This window comes from Aethalodelphis obliquidens, unplaced genomic scaffold (assembly GCF_003676395.1).
Source record: "Aethalodelphis obliquidens isolate GAN/ISIS:26980383/991018 unplaced genomic scaffold, ASM367639v1 scaffold5, whole genome shotgun sequence".
NCBI classification, from domain to species: Eukaryota; Metazoa; Chordata; class Mammalia; order Artiodactyla; family Delphinidae; genus Aethalodelphis; species Aethalodelphis obliquidens.
The window spans coordinates 65107310-65134229 of NW_020837949.1; the positions used below are offsets into that span (position 1 = coordinate 65107310).

Consider the following 26920-nt stretch of genomic DNA (forward strand, 5'->3'; position numbering starts at 1 on the left):
ATTTCTAAGAGACCGTGCTTCAGAGTCACAGACAGCTGCCTCTGGGTCATGTTCTATCAAAGGTCAACTTTATGACCTCAGGGAAATTACTTGGTCTCTCTAAGCCTCCATGTCCTCTGCTCTAACAGGGTAGAAAATGGTTTCTGCTACATTGGGTCACTTGAAGATTAAATCAGATTATCAGTGTAAAACACTAGCGTAGTGCCTGGCCCATAGCACGGGTGCTATAAAGGTATAAATGTTAGCTATTGTTATTATTTCTAGAATCATTAATGATTTTCACACAGCTTAAGTAGTGGAAGTTTTTAAATGTCTTTTATAAATTTTGAGGTCCCATCAGGGCAGTCCTGGCTCTGATCTTTGTGTACATCGAAGACACTGGGTTTAAGAATTGGTGTTTGGACCTCAGTGAGGTTGCCTGGATGGGATCTGCATTAGAATTATGAAAATTAACTGTGTGTTGTGTGTTAAATTCCCGGGGTAATACTGCATACGTTAACATTCAAAAGATGTTAGCATTCTGGTTCCTTTACCCTCCCTTTTCCTTCCGAGAATATTATCTTATGCCAATAAGATAGTGAAGTGGGGACAAGTGTACTCAAAAACAGTGGTAAAGTCAAGTTACATCCATTTTCCCATTCTCAAAGTGTTGTTTAGCTCTGGCCCATGATGTTTGTATTCCTTACAAATATTAACATATTGACATTTTGGAAGCCTGGAGATTAATTCTGAGAAAGGCTAAAACAATTGAAAAATGTTTTCATAGCCTTATCATTGACTATACCAAATGAATGTGAATCCTACTGGAATATATTATTATATCTTCCTGAACATAGTCTGACAGCGGCGTTTCTTTTAAAATTAAAAAAAAAAGAATTGGAAAGTGAGAACAAAACAATTCTTTTAGTTATTAAAATAGTATTTTATATTATACCATTTCTGTTGATTGTTCTGTTGAAGATGAACAATTTATGCATAAATTTATTGTATTGGCATATAATTCAAAGAAAATTTCTGAGTGTTTTCTTATCAGAAGTTCTGCCTTAATCCTGTTTCTGGCTTGATAAATGAGGTGCTGTCATTGGCCTTTTCAGGAAAGGAGTGTACTCAGGATGAAAGCGCAGCAGCTGCCATCTTTACCGTTCAGATGGATGACTATTTGGGTGGCAAGCCCGTGCAGAATAGAGAACTTCAAGGCTATGAGTCTATGGATTTTGTTGGCTACTTCAAAGGAGGTCTGAAATACAAGGTGAGCACCTCTCTCAAACTGTTTTATGACCCTCTCTTCTTTTCCTATCCATCCACGCCTCATATCTTCATAGAATGTAAGTTCATTGAGGGCAGGGTTTTTGTTTTGTTTTGTTTTTGTTTTAATCTGTTTTGTTCACTGATATATCCCCAGTACTCTTGAGACCCATAATAGGTGCTTGATAAATGTTTGTGGAATATATGGTATAATGTGTGAAATATTCTGACTTAATTTCATTTGATAGGTTAATTTTTAATGATGTTAAGTAAATATGGGCAACTTGGGCATTAATAGTTTTCATTTTTGCTATTCGAAAGAATCACTTAATTTGCTGCAAATAATCCACAACTTGGGAATTTCAGTTGTTCTGGAATATATTAGTACAGTATTTATAACAATTATAACTTCAGTTAATACAAAGAACTAAACACACATTTCCCAAATAGTGTAGTATGATCTTGGAAATGACACAAATGAAACCACTGAGTTGAACATATGTGTGGTTGAGCCTCACGAACTCCTACGCATACACTGGCATGCGCACCCCCCCATACACACACATAGAATTTATGTGTTTTGGCCCGAAACAATAATCATCAAATGGCTTTACTTCTGAAACAAACAAACAGACAAACAAACAAAATCCCAAATAATTAAATAGTCTGTGCCTTTAAGGCGACCTTCAGCAAAGGATAGCTTTTCCTGGAATTCTCTCAGTGACGCTTGCAGACTGGCCATCCTTCACTATCCCCCCTGCTTCCAAGAATGTTCGGTTAAAGTGTGAGGAACACCTTCTCTAGACAAACACACCAGAAACAATCGTTCTCAAAATCAAACGTCTCCAACAGGTGTTCTGCAGACCGTACCACCCCACCCATCTGCCATATTAGCCCAGTGAAGACCTAAAACCTCAGAACTAAACTAGAGTTCTGAATATATACTAAATTTGCCTACTATGTTGCCCCAGTTTATTTCTTCTTTTTCCTGAGCAGAGCCTTAGTTGAATATTTTGTGATGCCATTGGGATCAGGACAAAACAAAATTCTCTTCTCTCTCTTGAAATCATTTTTTTACTCTAGGCTAGAAACTATTAAATATGAAACTATTACCTCTTATTTTATTTAATTCACGAGTTACTTTTATGTGAAATGATCCTGAAACATCTCGTATGTCAGTGAACCCAAGATTTTGAATAAGCTGGGGCTTGTAGTTACTAGAAGCATGTACTGTGCCATCATCCTGGATATGAACCCATTTCTGCCACAAGTGGCTTGTTTGCCTCAGGGCAACTACATAAGCTTTCTGGGTTCAGTTTCCTCAAGTGTGCAATGGGTGTAACAACAGCTTTCTTGTGTAGGTGTTGTAAGGATTAAGGATTAAATTAAATAATAAAAATATGTATGTTATAGTACATATGCCATCATTTGGGTTTTATGCTATTATTATTTTTATTTTTTTTTTTTTGCGGTATGCGGGCCTCTCACTGTTGTGGCCTCTCGCATTGCGGAGCACAGCCTCTGGACGCGCAGGCTCAGCGGCCATGGTTCACGGGCCTAGCCGCTCCGCGGCATGTGGGATCTTCCCGGACCGGGGCACAAACCCGTGTCTCCTGCATTGGCAGGCGGACTCTCAACCACTGCGCCACCAGGGAAGCCCCGGTTTTATGCTATTATTAATCCTTGTGCCTATTAGTGGGTCTTCTGAAATCAAACTTCTGGTTACATACTTAAAAGTGGACATGATAAAAGTAAGTTTACAATTATTGGATAATTATCTTCTAATTATCAACATTAAAACCACGGCAAATCAGCATTTTTTAGAAAGAGGATGTTTGCAAATGGAGGTCAAATTTATCAGCAAAAAAAGTCATTTTACTGTCTTATCACTAGTGACATTGAGCAGATGACAACGTGTGTAGTTGCAACAATATGTAATAGGAAACGTGGAAGCAGAGCTCATTTACTACTCAGAACAGCAAAGATTATTATGTTATACTTAATTTCATGCTTCTAGGAATATATAATAAGCACTTCACATGTATTATCGCATTTAATCTGAAAAACAGCTCTGTGGTGCAGTTTCTATCATTATCATCCTATTAAGATAAGTAAATGGAAGCTTAGAGAGGCTATGTAACTTGCCAAGCTCTCACAGCTGCTGTGTGACTGGGTGATTGTCTGACTTCAGTGCCTAAGCTATTATGCTATGATGCTCTCAACATAAGTAAATCGTTCAAATGCCCAGATGATTTTTTTAATTTAAGAATACTCTATGGAAAGGATATTGTGTCTATTTGAAATGCGTAAAACTTGGCCAAGTCTACCATTCCCAAGTCAGCAACAACCACATTTAGTTGCTATATATAAGATAAAGATGCAGCTAGGAAACATTAATATCATCTTCCCATGTCATTTAATCGACTTGAGTTTTTCTTCCTCTGTGAGGTTTTATAGGGAGTTGGGGAGGGGTTACAGAGGACTAATTACTTACTACTGGGCTTGCCTGGTGGTGCAGTGGTTAGGAATCCGCCTGCCAATGCAGGGGACAGGGGTTCAAGCCCTGGTCCGGGAAGATCCCACATGCCACGGAGCAACTAAGCCCGTGCGCCACAACTACTGAGCCTGAGCTCTAGAGCCCGCGAGCCACAACTACCAACCCCGTGAGCCACAGCTACTGAAGCCCGTGTGCCTAGAGCCCGTGCTCCACAACAAGAGAAGCCACTGCGATGAGAAGGCCGTGCACCGCAACGAAGAGTAGCCTACACTCACCGCAACCAGAGAAAGACTGCGTGCAGCAACGAAGACCCAACAAAGCCAAAAATAAATAATAAAATAAAATAAAATAAATTAATAAATAAAAAATTACTTACTACTACTTCCTTATATTAAATCTCTGGCTAAGCACCTTTCTCAAGCTGAACAAGACCCAGCCCCAATCGTGATTGTAAATAGCAACAATCAGACATCTGTCAGCCAGTAAAACTGTATTTATGGTGCCCTTGATTTAGAGGATCATCTACCTTGCTTTCATTCTGTAGAATAAGTAGAAAGAGGCTGGGAGTTTCCAGGGGTCATTCAAACAGTATTCACAGAAGAATTACTGTCTGATACAGACATGTATGAAACAAAAGTTTTTCTTTTGTGCATTTTTGGCATCAAATATTAGAGTCAAAATTAATTTTTAAAATACCATTAAATGTTCACAGACTATATATAGTCTGATAGTTCACCATATGAAATTATCCTAAATGTTATATATGTATTCTCAGTCTAAGTCAACTCTATATTTTATAACTTTTTTACAGAACACAGTGTTCTTATGCTATTTTTTTTATCAGATTGCACTGTACCTCTTATTTAAAAAATTAAGGTGGCCAAGCATAGTAATATGTAGGTGAAAAACTTGAATTTATTTTTATTGTATAATACTTTGTGCAGTCAAGAAATATGGCAATCTTTTTAAAATTATGAAGTGGGAAATTATTATATATTTGTAAAAGCTTGTGGTTGTAATTGTCTGGAAGTCAACATTTAGCATATACTAACAAAACCTTTTTATTCATGAGGGCCTTTTGGAGAAGGGGAGAAGTCTAAAGTCAATGGAAATTTAAAGAATGCGCTGTTGATTACGTATGAAGCTTCACTTCTTTTTTTTTTCTGTACGCGGGCCTCTCACTGTTGTGGCCTCTCCCGTTGTGGAGCACAGGCTCCGGGCGCGCAGGCTCAACGGTCATGGCTCATGGGCCCAGCCGCTCCGCGACATGTGGGATTCTCCCGGACCGGGGCACGAACCCGGGTCCCCTGCATTGGCAGGCGGACTCTCAACCACTGTGCCACTAGGGAAGCCCAGAAGCTTCACTTCTTTCTTTGGATTTACTGTATAATGTTGTTGTAATAAATTTGAAAGTTGGATTATTTTATAGGCTTCTTATACAGCTAATTTTCTTACCATATTATCAGGGAGGCTTTTGATCAATAAATAACAGTTTTATTTACACTGCACCTTTATTCTGCACGTTACCTCATAGTTAATTATGGAAGTAAATTAAGATTATTGTCCTTAACATTTAATTCGGGAAAAGAATGAAAAAGGGAAAAGCTGATTTCAAATGGTGCAAGAAGATGTGCTTGATTCAGTTAATCTGTTTTTCTTCAGCATTTCTTAATTCAGTGTGGTTGTACTTTGATTTTCATTTTGTTTTGGTTGGGGATGTGCAACCAGATTTAGAGTATAAATACTTAGGCCTGGCATATTTTGTAAACTCTTTTTACCTAAATAAATAAAACAGGTGATTTTTTAATGCAAAAAAAACAAGGACCAAAATTAGAAGCAGCCCATACCTGGCCAGCACTCAGCTCCCTTCTCTGACCTGAGGCTGTGACCGTGGGAGTTTGGGGCTGCCTGATTCTCTAGGCTCTCCTCGTCTGTACTTCTGGCCTCTGACTCTCTGTTAACCTCCTGTCACCTTTTTTTCTGAAATCCTTGTCTACCTTCTCACTCAATGGTTTGAGAACCATTAGTTCCCAGAGGACAAGAGCTACAGCTCTTTTCTGTTTATGTAGCAGGTTTTATACATGGAAGGTTTTCAGTAAATATTTGCAGTATTAAATTGAATGGTTAAAATAGGAAGGACAAAGAGCCTAAAACAAAACAAAACAAAAACCTGTTGATTCGCCAGGAAATTCTCTTCCGCGTATTTAATTTTTCACATGCACTTAAGTGAGTATTTTATCTTGGCTTGACAGGCAGCTTGGCACCAATACCTGAGGTTTTCTAAGCTGCTGTGTCTAGTTCGAAGCCTCATCCTTTTTTGTTTGTTTGTTTTCTATCTTCCTTCCACTGATCAGGCTGGAGGTGTGGCGTCTGGATTCAATCATGTTCTCACAAATGACTTGACCACCCAGAGGCTCCTGCATGTGAAAGGTCGGAGAGTGGTCAGGGCCACAGAAGTTCCCCTAAGCTGGGACAGTTTCAACAAGGGTGACTGCTTCATCATTGACCTTGGCACTGTAAGTTTTATACACACATGGAGATGTCTAGAGGAAAGTAAATTGTCTTCAGATCAAATCAGATGTATGTGTCATGGAAGATAATCACTTTTTCTACACACTTAGGAAAAGGTCATGTTTATGTGAGATGCAATTATATCATATGACTAATTGGCAAGTATTGAAATGACACATAAAGCAGGACTTCAAAGTTTTTATTTTCTTTGACAGGTTTAGAATGGAGTAGTGATTTAGTTCTGCCTACCATAGAACAGAAATTGAAATTTTTAATATATTTCCCCTTCTTGAACAGAGCTTCCTCTAATTATTTTTGTCCCTAAGTGTGTGTGGGAAAACACTGCTTGAGGGGGAAATTGATTCCCCCAGGAAGCAAAGATTCTAGAATTTAAAACTGACATAGGATTAGTCTAAACAGCCTGCCTGAAGAGTTTTGGGAAAATATTTTAACAAATATTAATATATCCCTTACATCCACACACATAATACTATTTCACACTTTTTTTTTTTTTTAAGATTTAATTTTATTTTTTTTGGCTGTGTTGGGTCTTCGTTGCTGCACACAGGCTTTCTCTAGTTGCAGCCAGCCAGGGCTACTCTTTGTTGCAGTGCGTCGGCGTCTCATTGTGGTGGCTTCTCTTGTTGCGGAGCACGGGCTCTAGGCGCATGGACTTCAGTAGTTATGGCACTCGGGTTCTAGAGCGCAGGCTCAGTAGTTGTGGCGCATGGGCTTAGTTGTCCTGCAGCATGTGGGATCTTTGTTCCCCGACCAGGGATGGAACCCATGTCCCCTGCATTGGCAGGTGGATTCTTATCCACTGCACCACCAGGGAAGTCCCTATTTCACACTTTTTAATTTTCTCAGAATTATTAGAAGAAAAGGCACAAGTACAAATGTCAAGTATCATCTTAGTTGGATGGGCAATATCTGACTTTTCATCCAGGAAAAGAGGCCTCTTTAATGTCAGGAATACTTATCATTATTATCATGACAAAGAAGTATTATTGCAAGGTCTTGTGCTAGACTCTAGTAGGCAGGATTTGAGTTGTGTCTTTAAAACTTTGTAAGGTTTTAAAAAACCTAAAAAAGTATTCCCTGCCACTGAAAACCCACGTGCAAAGGCAAAGAAGGCAAGAAGCACAGAGCACGTTTATGTTGTCCTTTTTCTTCTGGGGATCGTAATTCTCATCACACCACATACATCAGCATTCCCATCATCATGCATAACATTTCTAGGTCAAGCATTGTTCAGGGACTTATTACTTCAGTTAGCATGAGGCTTGGACTGTCTATAGAACTTGCTCAAGGTGGCACAGCCAGTAAATAATGAAGCCAGGATTAGACCCTACATATGTTTGATTCCCACCTAAGCCTTTTGCTTTACTGCCTCTCCTTGGGCAGTATTTTGGGGAAGAGCATCAGACAGAGGCCAAAAAAGTTTATTTCATATATATAGAGAGGGGACACTGAGGATTTTAAAAATGCATCTACACAAAGTTCGGTTTGAGCAATATTAATCTGGCAACAGCATAGAGATTAAATATGCTAAGGTTATAAATAGTTTGGAAAATGACGCAATTATAAACTTCTTTGGGTTCTCTAAGTTAGGATACACCTCTAGTTTTATTACTGCTAATGTATGATTCGACTGTCTTGGATTATACCAGCTGTGTGCACAGTTGAAATTATGGTATTAATGCCCAAAGTACAATTCCCAGTGTCACACTTAGACGTCTGCACCCAAAATGGCAGTACTCTTGCCCTGTATCTCACAGTGAATTTCATGGAAATATCCTTTTCAACCTTAGATGCTAACCTGTTCCCCTATCCAGGCTTAAGTCCTAACCTTCAGGTCTAGGCTGAAAACAGATACTAGTCTCTCTCTCCATTCCTCTGCAACCAAAACCACAACTTATACAAATAGATGATCAGGTATATTAAACCATGCAGTTCCAAAAACAGCACTCAGAATCTCTCAAAGCCAATGCACAATAATTATCTCCCTCAACTACTTACATTTTATAGCCCTTTAATCCCTTTATAATTTATAAAGTATTTTACACGTAAGGTGGTATTGTTCATGGAGAAAGTGGACCTCAGTTTTCTTCCGAGTTTAGTGTAATCTCAGGTTCTCATCTATAAAAGTCGGGTATTTGATTAGATGTGCTTTGAGGCCCCTATCTACTTCCCACTGATAATGTAATTCATCACTGCCATTACTTGAAAATGTTTCTTTTCTAAAAAAAGTATTTTATGTGTAATGTAATTGCTCTACAAATGCAATAATCTCTTTGTCATGAATAGTATCCAACTGAGCTTTCCAACTCTCTGCTCTTTGATCCTGAGCAAGTCATTAACCTCTTGGAGCCTTAACTTCCTTATTTCTTTTTTCTTCTTTTTTTTTTCATCTTAACTGTGGTTTCTAATGACACTGCTGACGTTAGCCGACTCTAATTCAGTCCCATCTGACACACAGTCATATCTGGAAATCGCAGTCACCATCCCCGTTTCACAAGAGGAAGAAATGCCTTAGAAGGTGTGAGGAAGTCACTTGCATTAATGCAGGTTGAGTGGTGATCTGGGATAGGACCTGGGTGTTTCTGTTTCTGTCACATCCTTTTCATTCCACTGAGTGAACTTGGTAGTATAGAAGATGATGTGCCTCTATAACAGAGTGTCTTGCAATAGTTTCAGAATCTGCTGAATTCAGAATTGATTATGTCTAATATGGCTTAGAATCTACTGAAAGTAGTGTTATTAATGAAATTATTTATTATTTTGTTGAACAAGTATTGAGTTTCCACAATGGGCTAGGTAGTTGAATGCTGTGATAGATCAATTCTAGCTCTAGTAACATACGCTCTCTTCCCATAGGTGATATCTGCGCATAGAAGTAGTCCCCACAAATCCAGCCTCATGTAATAGGGACAGAGTCTCTATAATAAGATTCAAGGACATTCACCTGTTTAATAGTAAATTTTCTTTATTTTATGTAGTTAGTTTTCTTTAATGAATTTCAAGTTATCTCCTGCTCTCATGGTTGGTTAGAGACATTTGGAATGATTTTGTTGCAGAGATACTTGAAGCTGATTTTTCTCTTATGTTGTGGAACTTTCCCACACCTCACAGGGATATTCTAGTAAGAATCAAGCCCTGGATTCCTAAGTACTTTAGAACAAATACCCACATGATCTGTGTTTGTGTAATTAACCTTTAACCAGTTGTTATGTCGCCAAAAGTTTCTAAAAGGTGATAAGATCTTGCAGTTACCTTGGGAACTTTATTTTTAGGGTGTGTCACAGTAAACCAAGAAGGGAATCAAACTTTTCTCTATCATAGTATTTTTATAACAGTTACTGAGTTAATTATTTCATGACCACTTTCTGCTTTCGTGAGCACAAAGGGAAGCCAATGCCATCTCTTCAATCTTGTTTTATTACCCAGGTATGAAAAAGATAGGTTGAACCTCTAGAGCTGTCACCAAACTAAAGCCAGCTGGCCAGCACTAAGGTTATGGATATAACCTAAATCCCATATCTTGATTGTGTTTGAGGGAAGTGAGCCTTTTATGATAAACAATCACTGGTATGAAGGTGGTGTGCCATATACCTTAGAAACATTTACTGTGGCAGGATTTTAGACCACAGTAAATATTCTCTAGACATGACAGCATAACCTTTTCAACCTAAAGCATGAGATTGTAAAATTATTCATTTAATTACAACATCAGCATCTTAGAGGATGATTTGGATAAGTTGTCTTATATTTAGTGTATTTTCAGAAAATAATATGGGATGTGGCTAGACTTCAGCAATTTGGAATTTACTGAATTGCTGGAAAATGCTTTTGAAATATATATTTTAATGTTGGTGAATTTATAAATCATTACTTTCCACTATTTTTAAAGATATGAGGAATATATAGAAATTAATAAAATTCAATCTCAATATTTCGACAAAGCATCAGTAACCCCAGAAGTGAATGATAATGAAAAGAGCCCATATTCTTAGAGTTTGGGATATGGCGTTAACTCTTTTAGAAATACATGTCAGAGCCAGCCACTAGTGGAGAATTATGTTTCACAGGAATAGGAACCTGTGGTGAGTTTTTAATCGTGGTGTGCTGCATGTTCTGTTTCCTTGTTAACTTATTTGGTCAGTTATGCAGCATTGCCCTACTGCCTTTGCTATTTGTAATCTATCCCACCCTCTCTCATAGTCAGTCATGCTGCTTTGAAAAAGCAGCCTACACTTCCTCATTGACCAGCTGGCCTTCAACCCACGTCTTCTGACTTTCACTACCACCATTTCTTTGAAACTGTTCTTCCGATGAGCATCAGTGCCTTCTGCTAAATCCAGTGGCCACTGATCATTTTCCACTTGCCCCTGTGCTCAGTTGACACTTGACTATTCCCTTCTCCTTCAGTCTCACTTCTTCCCTGGCTTCCTGTTTCTCCTCCCTTTCAAGCCGCTCTTTCTCATTGTTCACATGGTCTGCCCACCACCACAGGTTGTTGCTTTTTTAAGGATTCTACTTTTGATCATTGTCTTTTCTTTATACATTCTTCCTGAGCAAACTCATCCTTACCCAGAGCTTCAACTGCTTACCCCCCAGCTCAGACCTCTTGCGTGAGCTCTCTGTCAGTATTTCAGATTGCCTCCGAGATATTTCAGCTTGTGTATATCATGAGAACCTCAGACTTGATAAATCGAAAAACAGAGCTCATCAGTTTCACCCTCTCCTTCCAAAATGATTTCTCCTCTTGTCCTTTTCTTGTGAATAGAACCACTGCTCACTCAGGCCCTCAAACCCCAGATCCAGGAGACATCCTGACAACTTCTCCCAAGTGCTGCACATGCAATCAATCACATTCAGTCTGTTTTTCCTTCTAAGTGTCCCTTGAACGCTTCCCGTCCTCTTCATCATCACAGTACTGTCTCAGGACCCTGTGCCTTACACTTTCCCTCAAGTCGCCATGCTTTTGCTTTTTTGCAGGTTTCCTTTGCTTAGAATACTCTCCTCTTCTACTCACCTTTCTCTGCCAAGCATCCAATATCATCTCACCCTCAAATTCAACTCAGATTGCCTTCTTCATAATGTGTTCACTAATTCCCCTCTCCCCCTTGTCCTGTCCCATGTCACACCTTGTAGAGTTGGGCATGCTCTTAACTTTCCTATCACCATGCTGAGACTTGCCTCTCAGCACTTTCCACACTGCCTGCACATTCACTTATTAGCCTCACTCACTCTCTTTGTTCCTAGTCTATGGCCCAGAACTTAGTCACTCAGCAAACATTTCAACAAATGTCTATCTGTCCAGCTTAAAGCACACAGTCTCAAATACAGTCATGTGTATAGAGATGCAATTTTTTTTTCAATCTATAACTCAACCTTGTTTTATTGTCAACCTTCTATTTCCACAGGAAGGTTAAAAGTGTCTTGCCTTATTAAGGTGAATTTTGTTTGTCATTAAAGAAAATCAGATTATCCCACCCACCCCCTTCCCCATCCCAGAGGATGCATATGTAATATTATTGCCTGGGATAGGGGACAGGGTTGAGAATGGAAGCATGAGTCTGGTTTGCAGTCTTCAGCCTCCCTCCTCTCTAAGCTTCATTGAGGCATCACTATTTCATTGAATCTTGAGCTCTGGGCTTTGGCCTCTGTCCTAAGACACTTGCTGGAAAATATTCATGGCCTCACTTTGGTCTTCTGAGATGCCCACATATCTGCTGCAAGACCCTTTCTGGTTCTATCAGCCACTACTGCATCTGCCCTCAGGAACTCTACTTAGTTTTTCCCATGCCGCACTGGAGTTGTGGGGACAGTATATCCAAAAGGTTACCAGTACCCTTTGGTCCAACTGCCTGGACACTGACCAGAGTTGTTTCTGCTCTAATGCTTGGGATCATGGATGAATGTATGACAGATAAGGAGGAGTAGACATTTACCGAGGCCTTCTCAAAAACTGATTGCACCTGATCAAGTTTCCTGGTTCCCTTGTAATCACCTCCTTTTCTTGGATCAGACAAACTAGGCTTATACCATTTCACACTGTTGCCTTCTCCGTGGTTTCTTCGATACACTCTGGCCCCTGAGGCCAAGACTGTGGCTCTCGATATGCAAAACCAACTTTCTAGACCACATCCTCAATCCTCCCCTGCAGAACACTTAACTCTAGGAAAATCAAGGTTCTTTTAAATTAAAACTATGTTGTCTTTCAGACTTTTGTCTCTACTATGACTTAAGAAGGCTTATTTTAAAACTGAGAGCTGAGCAGTATCTTCTTTGTTCTGGAAAAATTTGTCCTTACTCCAAAGTAATGCATCCCACTAGATTTACTGGGAAGAGCCTTCAGGCCACAAAAAAAAGATAATGGGAAAGATAAACCTAATTTTAAATCTCTGAAATTTACCCTGTAATAAAAGTATGGATGAATGGCATTTAGTGTGTGCTTAGTGTAAAGTGCTGGGTGCTTGGAGTGTAAAGATGAAAACGAGATAGCCTTTGGCCTCCAGGTGCCATGAAGTGGTGAGAGACAGAAACACATACACAAGTCAGAGTATGACCAGGTAGAATGTGAGAAGTGCTGGAATGGAGCTACACACAGGCTGTAACTGGAGAATGGATGAGGGCCCTAGGAAAGACGGCTCTCAAGGTATTAGGAGTTATATTTTAATTCTCAATCATGGTTTCACACTGGCATCATTTAGAAGAGGTTTTAAAAATACTGATGCCTGTGATTTGACTCCTGAAGATTCTGATTTTAACGTTTTGGGACGGGCCTTTGGTGTAGGGTGGTTTTTTTTTTGGCCAGGCTGTGAGGCATGTAGGATCTTAGTTCCCCAACCAGGGATTGAACCCATGCCCCCTGCATTGGAAGTGTGGAGTCTTAACCACTGGACCGCCAGGGAAGTCTTGGTGTAGGTTCTTTTTAAGCTCTACCCCCAGATTATTATATTGGACAGTGAACGTCCCCATTTCAATATGGGAAATGTCTAATGGTGCTGGGAAATTCACAATCATATGTTCGAAGAACCAGTAAGTTAGTTAAAAATAGTTGAATTACCTACTTCTGTGGCTGGAAGAAATTATTTTTGAAAAATAAATATATATGATTTGCCAAATACTTTGACTAGTACAGAGAACCCAATTTCACCTTCTCTTGCTACAAAAAGAATGCTCCAAAAGCTGTCACCTGTTCCCAGTAAGTGGCATCACTGCCACAGCCAAGCTAGATTTGTCCAAGTCATTTCCCCCATTCCCGATCCTCTGGTACCCATCCAAAGGCATGGTTGACCGACCCTGTAGGCTTTAACCTTATAAATCCCTGTCTTCTTCTCCTCTTCTCCATCACCACTGCTTTGTCCTACCTCACATATAACTCCTTCCTTTCTGGTCGCCCTGCCTTCAGTAACCATACACACCCTCTGCATCCAACTTACATCCTTCAGTCAGAGATGTTTTTTAGAACACGTATACATGTCATTGAAGGATATTGAGTTGACTTGGCTTTAAACAACAACAAAATAGAATGTAAATAAACATTTGTTTATCAAAAACTAAAAAAAGTCATGTTTTAAAGTTAAAAAAAAGAAGGTAGGTCCTAGAAGTATTGCAGAAGACATTATCATTTTTTTAACATCTTTTTTTTTTAACATCTTTATTGGAGTACAATTGCTCCACAATGGTGTGCTAGCCTCCGCCCTACAACAAAGTGAGTCAGCCATACATATACACACACCCCATTATTGGAGTATAATTGCTTTACAACGGTGTGTTAGTTTCTGCTTTATAACAAAGTGAATCAGCTATACATATACACACACCCCATTATTGGAGTATAATTGCTTTACAACGGTGTGTTAGTTTCTGCTTTATAACAAAGTGAATCAGCTATACATATACATATATCCCCATATCTCCTCCCTCTTGTGTCTCCCTCCCTCCCACCCTCCCTATCCCACCCCTCTAGGTGGTCACAAAGCACCGAGCTGATCTCCCTGTGCTATGCAGCTGCTTCCCACTACCTATCTATTTTACATTTGGTGGTGTATATATGTCCATGCCACTCTCTCACTTCATCCCAGCTTACCCTTCCCCCTCCCCGTGTCCTCAAGTTCATTCTCTACATCCGCATCTTTATTCCTGTCCTGCCCCTAGGTTCTTCAGAACCTTTTTTTTTTTTTTTAGATGCCGTATATATGTGTTAGCATATGGTATTTTTCTCTTTCTGACTTACTTCACTCTGTATGACAGACTCTAGGTTCATCCAACTCAGTACAAATAACTCAATTTCGTTTCTTTTTCTGTTCCATTGTATATATGTGCCACATCTTCTTTATCCATTCATCTGTCTTGGACACTTAGGTTGCTTCCATGTCCTGGCTATTGTAAATAGAGCTGCAATGAACTTTGTGGTACATGACTCTTTTTGAATTATGGTTTTCTTAGGGTATATGCCCAGTAGTGGGACTGCTGGGTCATATGGTAGTTCTATTTTTAGTTTTTTCAGAAACTTCCATACTGTTCTCCATAGTGGCTGTTAAGCAGTTTTTGGAGAATCTCCAGCCTAGAGGGGTATCTGAATGAACTTCTATATTTGGTTAACTAGATCTAAAGGAAAACTAAACACAGGAAAAATAAAGCCAGTAGAAGCAAGGGAGAGAAATAAGTCTGCCCCCACCCGTTTTATAAACTTTTAGATGTATTTAGAATAAAAAAGTTAGAAAAGGACAAAAGAGTAGCAATTCCATCTGAATTCTTTGCCCATTTTATGAGTCACCATCACATGGCTGTTTGGGGGTCTCCTTTAATCTTGCCTCCCTTCAAGGGCATCATTGACCATTGTTTTATTTCTGCTCTTATTTCCTGTCCCCAAATGAGGTTTGGCTGCACTTCGATGTTTGACTTGTTAACTCTGACCATGTAGTTTAAAGGAAATTTTAGAAACCTCTAGGTCTGCCCCCAGTGTGGTTGTTTCTATGAATATCACTCATTTGTTTTGATTTCTTGTTACTTGGTGGTCCGAACTAATTGCCAGTAACAGTTTCCCTTTACTCCCTTATTTTTTCCTTTTCAAACTATCCAGAGTGATTTTGTTTTCCTTTAATAGTTTGTACATTGAGTTAATTATAGTTTCACAAACTTCTACTAGAGGATGTTCGTGGGCAACATGTACGTCAGCAAGTTTCAGCCAAAATTTAAGTGGACTTCATTCTAAATTGAATGCATATTTCCATATTTACAGGGAGTTTTTATATCCTTCCCTCCCTCCCCAAACATGACATTTAGTGTTGAGCTGTTAAATCCCTTAGGATCTTAGAAGGTAAAATAGTTGCCTCTGAAACCATGTTTGTTCTACAATTTTCAGTGTCTAGTACACTTAATTCACATTTACAAAAGGTTTTTCATCTAAATCCCATTAAAGTATTACAAATAAAACAATTTAAATTATAATGAAAACTTTTTCTGGTTGTAATAATACATATCAACCTATCATATCAATTCAGACATCTTTTAGCTCTATGCAGAATTTTTTTTTTTCAGCCCATGCCCTCTAAAAAAAAGGTTAAGTTGCATTATAGGAGAGTTTTTCAAGCATGGGGCCGATTGAGTACAAAGTTTCCTTGTGCCCGGAGTGGTGAATAGTCTTAACCAACTACCTCTGAATAGAGTAAGTGTTGGGCTAACACAGTTTAATAGTACTACACACATTCATCTCATCACTGTACAGCTCTGTTAAGATGTCTTAAACACATCCTCTACACGTGGTGGAATATAAATTGCTCAAATTTAATGAATTGCTCAAATTCTGTTTAAAATTTAAAACATGTTTTAATATACTGCTACCATTATTGAACAAACTATATTTGTATAAAAAATTAATTAGCATTGAATGAAAAGGGTTTTTTAATTAATTTTTTAAACAGTTTTGGCTTTTAGCAATTTAAAATTAAAGTCCACATTTTATTGCATTTCTTGTCTGAGTTAACCACTGAAAATTAAGTCTAGTAAATAAGATAATATGTCACTTATAGAAATAGCACAAAATAAGGTGAAAGTAATGAAAGAGTAAGCATAACATAAAACATTCATTTTCATGCTCAGTAAGAAATTTTTTTGGTAACCCTTTCTTTAGTGATTTAGTCATCTTTGAATTAAAAGGAAAACTTCACTATTAAAAGTTTTATTATTTTTATGAGTATTTCCTAGATATGTTTTTGCTATTTTAAAGGTTGAAACTGGTCTCTAAGCAATGGTGAGGAATATTTTCTACAACTAAATTTATCTGTGAATTGATACTGCACATAAAACTCCCAACCCAAAGTAATATCATGGAAAATATTTTGGGATCTGAAGAATATTGTAAAATTCTATGTTAAATAATAATTATATTTAGAAAATTATCATTAGCTATAATTCTTTTTAAACACATTTTACCAGACTTCCTTAATGCTTTACAGATACTAATAAAATTTAGTGTAATTTTCACTAATCATTAGAGAAATGCAAATCAAAACTACAATGAGGTATCACCTCACACCTGTCAGAATGGCCATCATCAAAAAATCTACAAACAATAAATGCTGGAGAGGGTGTGGAGAAAAAGTAACCCTCTTGCACTGTTGGTGGGAATGTAAATTGATACAGCCACTATGGAGAACAGTATGGAGGTTCCTTAAAAAACTAAAAATAGAACTACCATACGACCCAGCAATCCCACTACTGGGCATATACCCTGAGAAAACCATAATTCAAAAACAGTCATGTACCACAATGTTCATTGCAGCTCTATTTACAATAGCCAGGACATGGAAGCAACCTAAGTATCCATCAACAGATGAATGGAGAAAGAAGATGTGGCACATATATACAATGGAATATTAGTCAGCCATAAAAAGAAACGAAATTGAGTTATTTGTAGTGAGTTGGATGTACCTAGAGTCTGTCATACAGAGTGAAGTAAGTCAGAAACAGAAAAACAAATATCGTATGCTAACACATATATATATGGCGTCTAAAAAAAAAAAAAGAAGAAAAGGTTCTGAAGAGCCTAGGGGCAGGACAGGAATAGAGATGCAGACATAGAGAATGGACTTGAGGACGTGGGGAGGGGGAAGGGTAAGCTGGGACGAAGTGAGAGAGTAGCAAGGACATATATACACTACCAAATGTAAAATAAATAGGTAGTGGGAAGCAGCTGCATAGCACAGGGAGATCAGCTCAGTGCTTTGTGACCACCTAGATGGGTGGGATAGAGAGGGTGGGAGGCAGACGCAAGAGGGAAGAGATATGAGGATATATGTATATGTATAGCTGATTCACTTTGTTATAAAGCAGAAACTAACACACCATTGTAAAGCAATTTTACCCCAATAAAGATGTTTAAAAAAAATTTAGTGTGATTTTATATAATCTCTTTGAAGTGGATGAGAGGCCATTTATACAACTAAAGTAGGGAGAATATAAATATCTATTAGATGAATATAAAAATACAGAGCAAATCAGTAATGCAAGTTGTTTACAAGCCTGAGATATCTAGAGAGCTAACTTCTGATCCACTTCCTATATTTCATTGTTATGTAAAAATTGGAAGTTTGCTTTCTCAGATCTACTAAGAAAAGAATCATTTGCAAAATATCATGGAATAAGGTAGAAAAGGAACCTAGGCTAAGAGCCTAAGTGTACTGGCAGAGTAGCCTGCTTGGCTGCATTGGGTAACTAGAAATTACAGATTCCCTGTAACACCTGCCTGATGCAATGGGTGCTCCCGGGGACCAGCAGAGGTTCTCAGCCTTGGTTTAATGCTTAGAATCATCTAGGGAGCATTCAATAAATGCGGCTGCCCAGAATACACCTGAGAGTCCCGAAGGGTAGGCTCAGGTATCCATTTTTTAAAAAAAAAAAAAAAATCACCATCTTACTCCACCACCTGATTTTAATGCTCAGTGATTAGACGTTAGCTGATCGTTCGTTGGGAACCATTTATTTTCACTCTTTGTAACTGTTCGTCTGGGCCTGGTATTCAAATGTGAGCCTCATGTTCAGATACCCAGGTATAGAAAAGAGGTTAGAGCGGAAACAATAGCGGCACGCAATTCTCTGAAAAACAGAAAAGAAACACCCCTTAACAATGTTGAATAACTAAATTAGATTCTAAAATGAAAGGAATTGCAAAGCACAGTCTCTTTTTCTTTTACTTCTTATAAAGGCTTGAATTCCTAAGACTTATATTTTATTCTTGAAGAGGAATGTGGAAAAGGTGAAGCAGGATCATGGGAGTGGGGGGCCGGTTTAAGGGGACAGAGAGACTGTTGCCGACCTGTGTGCTTTCAGGTTGTGCCCCCAGGGAGAGGGATCCTGCCCAATTTCAGGTAATCAGTGAACTATTTTTGAATGGAGAAATGACTCTGGACTGGAAATGTCTTGTGATTAAAGAAAAGAGCCTGTCTCTCTGAATTTTGGGGTGCCCTTTTATTTGCTGTTATTAATTTACTTCCTCTTTTAAAAATTGCAAACATAAAGCCACATAGAAAGTGGCTGCTGGTCTGTCTCCTTTATATTGTACTTAACCACAAAGCAATAACTACAAAGCAACCCCCTCTCCGGATTGACTACAGGAAGTATGTGTGGAAACGTTTTGAAAACTAAGTGTTGTGCAAACATATTATTAGCATTAGTTGTCTACATGTCAGTCTCTCCTTGCTAGTCTTCGCTCATTCATCTCTTTATTCCCAACATCTAGCTCCTAATAGGCAGCTAATAAATGTGAGTGACATTTAAAAAAGAAAAGGAAAAAACACTGATTTAGATAGAGCAAAAACTGAAGACTTTCTTTCTGCAATTACATGCCCCTTCCCATGTATTAAAGATACTGTGTATCTTTAAAAATCTTTTTCTGCAAAGACAGAAACAGAGCTCATATTTTTGTTTCTGTACTTTAGTGGAGCTATATTATTCTGCGGCTTTATGTTATTTATGATATACCTGGATATTTTTAACATCGGTGTTTAAACATTGTCCTCAATTTCTAACCACTGAAGAATAGTCTATAGTATCCACGTAATGACATTTATATGGCCATCTCCCTATTGATGGGCATTTGTGTTTATTTTGTTTGTTTCTTTGTTTTTGCATCCCATGTTTGAATAGTTCTATAAAATAGATTCCTAGAAATGGAATTTCCTGATTTTAAAATCATATATAATTTTTTGGTATGACACCAAAGTGCCCTCAAAAAAAGCCTGTGTCAGTATCTACCACCCAAATAGTGTGTGATAATACCCACTCCCACATCCTGCCAGGCCTGGGTACCATTACATTTCTTTCTTTCCTTTGTTAAACCACATTTAATGGAGAAAATGACATTTTATTATTTTACATGTTACTGTATACTTTCTGAACACTGTACCTAAGTCTAAAATATATATTTTAATCTAAGTGGCAACTAATGTATATAATTTACAATATATCAAACTGCTGTTTCTGTTTTTCTAAATTTCTGTTAAAGTATAATTTTGATGTTTAAGTATTTTTTCTATATATCATAATTTATATTACTGTAATCCTATTGTTGAACATTTAATGTCTTCCCAGTGCCTCACTAATATAATCACATCAGTGAAAACCCTTGTACATGTGTTGTTTTCTCTTCTTTATGAATAATTTATTAAAATAAATTCCAGATAGTGATATTACTGGGTCAGAGTTTTAACTCTTTTTATGATTCTTGATAAGAATTGTTAAATTGCTTTACAAAAGAGATAGGTCATGTTTTATGATCATCAAGAGCATATTCCTACTATAACAGATTCTTGACTATCTGAAATACGTTAGATTTATTATTCTAAATTTAAATAATTTATATAAGTTTACTTTTATAAATTGTACTTAGTGGATTATATACACAGAGAATGCTGAGGTATATATTTATATTTTCCATGTTTAAAAATGCTTACTTTATAATGCTAACTGAAAGCAACAGGATACAGAATGAGGTATAAATTAAATATATAAAATTATATATACCTCAACAATAGATCAATTTAATTTCCTTTTTTAGACCTTTTTGTTTTTCTCCTAATTAATCACAGTGTGTATTACACCAGGGCTGAATGTCCTCCACGTATTCCTGGGGTCAAAAGATCTGTCTTTTTCTTTTAGGAAATTTACCAGTGGTGTGGATCCTCTTGCAACAAATATGAGCGTCTGAAGGCCAGCCAGGTTGCCATTGGCATTCGGGACAATGAAAGGAAAGGAAGAGCTCAACTAATTGTGGTGGAAGAAGGGCATGAACCATCAGAGCTTATAAAGGTATTGAAAGCTTGCCACTCTAAGTTTTGTGTGTGTTAGTGTGTGTGTTAGATTTAATAACTTCTTAATACTTAGGCTAAGGTTAGATAAGAGGAAGTATCAGGGTTTTATAAGTCATGGTATTAGGAAAATAGAACATCATGACTGTTTTCTCCCACCACTGGGATGACTATCAAAGAAGTCTTGTGCCTGTCTTCTGAGATATTCAAGGACAAATAGGTGGGCAAAACCTTTGAGATTGACTATAAGAAAATATTTTGGAAGAAACATAATAGTTTTTTCATCTGGGCTTCTCAAATTTTTTTTAACACAGTGATTTTCTTCAATTTTAAAATTAACAATTATTTCATTAAAAGAATGAAATAAAATCTTATACCAAGAGATTAAATACACCAATATTTTAAATACTTCAGTCATTTTAAACTAAGAATTACAGTATAGGCAAGACATAATTTTAGTATAGTTGTTAAATCAGTATGAATTGTCTGTATGGCTCTTTATACCTCTGTCATTTACTTAATCAACATACAAGTCCCGGACATTTAGTTGTGACCAAGTGTATATATGGTATATATTCCCTTAAGTAAGATTATCAATCAAAGGGTATAATCATATTCAGGTGTCTAGATACACGTTGGTAAATTGATTCCCATTTATTCATTCAACAAATATTTATTGAATTCCTCCATGAGCCAGGCACTAAATGTTTGTACCAGTTGCTGCTTCCTTGACCAAAGCACTGTGTTCCTTCATGACTTTACAGAGCACTGTCAGGATATCCTGTTGTAGTACCTTTTTGAATCTTCCCACATGTAATAGTAGCAGGAGATATCTCTTTGAGTTTTCCTTTCTCTAATTTCCTGGGATATTATGCATTTTCCCCCAATGATTTTAGCCATTGGGCGCTTAAATTTTTCTAAAGACAATCCTGTAAACATATATTTTTAATATTTTTTATTTAGAGCAATTTAATGCATTAGAGTTACCTGATCAGATGCTAGCCTACATAATCCAGCAATCGAAAATTATATAATGAGATCATTTTATTGATTATAATGTCTTTAAACTTTATTACTTTAATAACCACCAAACACAGACTTTCACATTAATGATGTTTTAGAAATAATTTTAATTCAATGGGAAGATGATCACGGTACAATGCTAAGAGAAAAGGCAGGCTATAAAATTTTAGGTACAATATTATCTTAATATGGAAGTTTACATTATATAGCTATATATTCATATATACATTTATATCTGGAAAGAAATATGCTGAAATATTACCAACACCACCAATATATGGCTTTGACTCTGGGGATATGGCTTCTTGTTATTTTCTTCTTCATTTGTCTTTGTGTTTTCAAAATTTATTATAATGGATGTGTATTCCTTTTATAATTAGAAAAAAAAAGGCCATCTGAAAAAATAAAATAAGGGATGACTATTGAAACCTGGGTTTTCAGAAGTCAGACTAACATTACTAATACATTAGACCTTGAAACTATTTAGAGCACATTCTTGATCTTTTAATATTTTTTAAAGACCTCTGTTCTGCAGATGTGATCACGATTTAAGTCATCTAATTCTCATATTTGGGAGCAAAAATCTATAAATAAGATGTATTTCTAATTGATTATAACTTCTTGTCTCAATAGCTATACTTTGATAGAAGTGGAGCCAGGGACACAATTTGCCCTTGTAGGGAGCTAGAGGGAGTGTTGCATTAACTGTCAGGCTAGCTTCTCCATGGTCATCTTGGAAAGTCCCTTAAACTCTCATTGTCTCTGGTTCCTCATTTGTAAAGTGAGGGTTAGACAAAGTGGCTTCTCTGGTCCCTTTAGATTCCAATGATCTGTGATTCAACCTTGTCTCTCAGGCAATGGCTGTGTTTAATTACCAGTCATTTGTAGTCTGTTCTAGGCAACGAAACCACTGAGGCCGAGGGCCTTAACTGTGCATATGTATTTTTGATGTCTTTGCTTATTGGATATCACTCAAAGTTTTGAGAAAGAAAAGCTTAAATAGTCGATGACTATATTATGCTGTTAAATTAAAATGAGACAATGCAAACCTGAAGAAAAAAATTTGTAAAAATATAACTTCGATTTTAAAATATCAGTGATAGGGATAAGGGACATACTGTTTAATATAAAATGCTATGTCTGTGTTTTAGGGGCTCTTTGTTTTCTGGTTTCTAAAAAATCCTAGAAAACACCGACTTTGTTTCCATTCAGTACATTCAATTTATACTGCATTATGATGGACAGCTGTCACTCACAATTGATCTGAACTGAATTTTGAGTGAAAGCCTTTTTTTTTTTTTTTTTTTTTGTTAAAAAGCATTCGGTGGGAAGTTCTGTTTTCAGAAATGTTCTTTTGTGGCCTGATTACAAGGGTAGGTAGTTGTTTGATGAATTACCTATGGACTTAAGATAAACAAGTTTGACCTCTAGGCTTTCTTAATGTTGTACTGTAACAATAGAATTCAAAGAGCTCATGAACTTGGTTGGGAAAAAAATTACAGCTTCATTTTCACCGATTTCTTTGTGAAAATTTTCTCCAATTGTGAATGCAGTTGATAAACGACAGTAGCATGAGCAGAACTTGTGACTTTTCAGATCACCCTATAGATATTGCATATAACCTCAAAGTATCACTTATGCTCATCACTACTTGGTAATTAGGGCAGTTATTAGACCTGCTTTTCAATAATATTATTTAATGAGTAAATGAAGAAGCTTATTTATTACTTTATTTACTTTATTATTTTTACTTTATTACTTTATTATTTATTACTTTATTTACTTTATTTATTATATATTACTTTATTTATTAATTTTTTACTTTTGCTTTTTTAAATATATTTTGATTTTTTGATAGTTTTATTCTAATATAATTGGTTTCCATTGTAATACTAAGTATTTTATTTTATACGTTTAAAAAATACATTTATCAGTAGGGGTTCATAGGCTTCAAAAGTGGTCCAAAATGGTCCATAGCACAAAGACAAAAAAGATTACCTCGTTTAAGATAATGGAACACCACTTCTTTTCCTGAGACTCTAATGCAACTGTTGACTTTGCTAGAGGATTCCAAAAATCTAAAAATCTTTCAAAATATCTTATAAAATTGACCTGTTAAGTGACTCATTTTTAATGAGAATTTAAAAAAATTATTTATTTCCAAAAACTTTGAAAGTGTATATATGAAGGTTGGTAATGGCTTGAAGTCAAGGACTTTTCAACCAGTTAAATGATGTGATTGTCATGACTCCATATTCAATGCTGAATTTTTGGAACATGTCTTTGTAACACATTCAAGTGATCAACACTGAAAATATTGAAAAAAAATTTTTCTGAGAGTCTTTTGAAAAATTGATCTTTATTTAGAGGTAGTTCAACTATCTCTTGATCACAATATTATTTTCAAACAGTTTTAATATGGCTTATCTCTAGGATGATCATAAATTTATCCTTCAAACAAAACACTCTGGAGAGTAATAGTGGGCACTAACCAGACAGGACACAGCATGCATTAACAAGAACCGTCTGGGGAAACAGGATGTGTGGTCAGCCTCTTATCTGTATCTTAAGCACTTTTAAAAGCTTGTATGCCTAAATATGAAGGTAATCCTATAAGCAGAACTAACTAAAACCTGTAATTAAAGTCATGTATACTCTCTGCTTGTTTTCTCCTAACTGTAAACATATTTACCATGAAAAGCTGCATGTAAATTCTGTAAAGCTTTTTTCTTTTCATATTTAAAATAAATACTCAATGAATGTGAAGGAAAATTAAATATCTCACTAGCCCGAAGGTCTCAAACTTTCTTTGTTGATTCTACTCATTCTCGAAACATTAGGAGGGAGGCTAAAAGTCCCTTGAGGAAAAATGGCTAAGGTGAATAACTTATCAGTATGTTTTATAGACTTTCATTTTTAAAAAGATAGCATTGGGTAGATATCAAAAAGGAAGGAGCAAGTTGTTTGAAACAACAACAAAACAACCAATTCTTCTAACCTGGAAAGAGTTTTTTTCAATGTAATTTAATAAAGTTGTTAAGTCTATAATCATTGTAAATGCTAGTGAAGGAATCCTGGCAGTAAAAATACTACAGGGAGATTGTTAGCAGATGCTTTGTTGTTGAACTGTTAGATTTCTTGCTTCTGTAAAAACACTGAGGCTCCCTGGAAAGTCATATGCACAATCATTATTTTAGATTTGGGTAAAAGAAGAAAATTGGAAAGAAAAATTAGAATGTCATGTGATGTCTTAGTTAATAAGTGTTTTTTTCTTTTCGTAAAAGCATGTGCTTTATTATTAGAGACATAGCACAACAACAAGTGGGAGAGCACGCAGAGGAACAGTTTGCTTATTTAAGACAGAAGCAAGGCAGAGATGCACAGCCGGAGAGCAAGGGTGTGGGCATCCTCCCTAATGAGGAGGAGCCAATAAGTGTTTATTGATCACTGGGTTGGTTCCCAGTAAAGTTCAGACTGTATTTTTTTGTCTGATTGAGAAGATAAGCATGCACCCGGTCTAAAACATAGTCCTAGAGTGGTAACAGGTTGTGAGGGTCCTCAAATGCCAGAGAAAACACAGTCAGAATGATACCACCAGTGGTTGAAAGACTTCTCATGATAAAACTTATGTATTTTATTTTATTATTTTTTTAAAATTTATTTTATTGAAGTATAGTTGATTTACAATGTTGTGTTCATTTCTGCTGTACAGCAAAGTGATTCAGTTATACACATATATATGTATATACACACATTCTTTTTCATATTCTTTTCCATTATGGTTTATCACAGGATATTGAACATAGTTCCCTGTGCTGTACAGTAGGACCTTATAGTTTATCCATTCTGTACATAATAGTTTGCATCTGCTAATCCCAAACTCCCAATTCATCCCTCCCAAATTTATGTATTTTAGACTATATGACAATAGCATATAAAATAGATTAATCTCCAGAGGATCTCCCAATATAGGAATTGTGTTCATCTTGTTACTATAAGTAATAATTGACTACTTGAAAATAAGAAAATTTATTCAATCATTCTTTTGAGAAGTTGATCAGATATTTATGATGTGCTCATCTGGTAATCTTGTAAATAAAATCTAGAGTTGAACTGTGCAGATATTTCTTAAATTATCCTTTAGATATCTATTTAGGCAAAGAGTAAAATTTTAGTTATACTTCCCCAAAGTACTTTGCCCAGTGAAATTTATATCTTAACAATGCTACTCTAAATTCCTTGAAGACAAGACATTGCCTTTATATCTGTGGAACCCTCACAGCTCTAACTCATTGCTCATTAATATTTAGAAAATTAATACAATTAACTGGGAACTTTGTGGTTCTAGAAAACCAATTACATTTGTCTTCCTGTTTTCTACAGGATAGTATTGCTTTAAAAAATTCCCTGTGTTATAGATGATAGTGTTGGTGAATATTTGAACAAAGCCATATGGTTGATTAAGTTTTAAAACCAACTGCATTTATGGAGGAGCAGTTAGTGTTTAGATAAGGATAATCCATAGAGTCTGCTAGTCTTCTTTCTACAGATTGATAGTTACAGCTCATCTCCTGGAAAGTGATAACTGAGTCTTGAGCTTATCTACCTTCCCACGTATTAGGCAGATTGCATACACTCCAGGTGAGAGTATCTAGCACAGTAAGAAATAGACAGCAAATGTCTAAAACTTCATTCTGTGAATAAAAATGCATGTCCCCAGGAGCTGCAGTTGGATTCTGCCATCTGTAAAATCTTCTTTCCCAGGTCAGGTCACCTCCCTATTTAGTGTTCAGCAAAATTGGACACTATTTCTGTTTTTGTCCACTTAGTGTGGACTAAAACACACTAAGTGCACACTTAGCGTCCACTTTGTCCACCCTTCTTGCTGTTTAGTACACATCACTGCTGCCCACTGGCCTAGGACTGCTGCCTACAGTCTCGGTGCTGCCTCTCCTCACCACTGGGTTAAAAGTGAATGTGGGGCTTCCCTGGTGGCGCAGTGATTGAGAGTCCACCTGCTTATGCAGGGGACACGGGTTCGTGCCCCGGTCCGGGAAGATCCCACGTGCCGCGGAGCGGCTGGGCCCGTGAGCCATGGCCGCTGAGCCTGCGCGTCCGGAGCCTGTGCTCCGCAACGGGAGAGGCCACAGCAGGCAGAGGCCCGCGTACCGCAAAAAAAAAAAAAAAAAAAAAAAAGTGAATGTGCTCCGGGCACTCCAAGGAACTACACAGATGTAGAGCTTTGTTTTTGAAATCACCCAATATATTTGTCTTATCCTTAACATCAATGCTTAACATCAAAGGCAGTGGTGCTAACACTTCCCAA

The 26920-nt window shown here is 37.0% G+C and overlaps 1 protein-coding gene across 1 annotated transcript in view; it reads left to right on the plus strand.

The window, feature by feature from the left end:
• SCIN (scinderin) overlaps positions 1 to 26920 on the plus strand; it is an 80307-nt gene that overhangs the window by 6184 nt on the left and 47203 nt on the right. The window contains exons 2-4 of the mRNA XM_027102548.1: positions 1095 to 1249; positions 6097 to 6258; positions 20423 to 20572. Coding sequence (XP_026958349.1) covers positions 1095 to 1249; positions 6097 to 6258; positions 20423 to 20572 — 467 coding nt within the window. The remainder of the gene's footprint in view (positions 1 to 1094; positions 1250 to 6096; positions 6259 to 20422; positions 20573 to 26920) is intronic.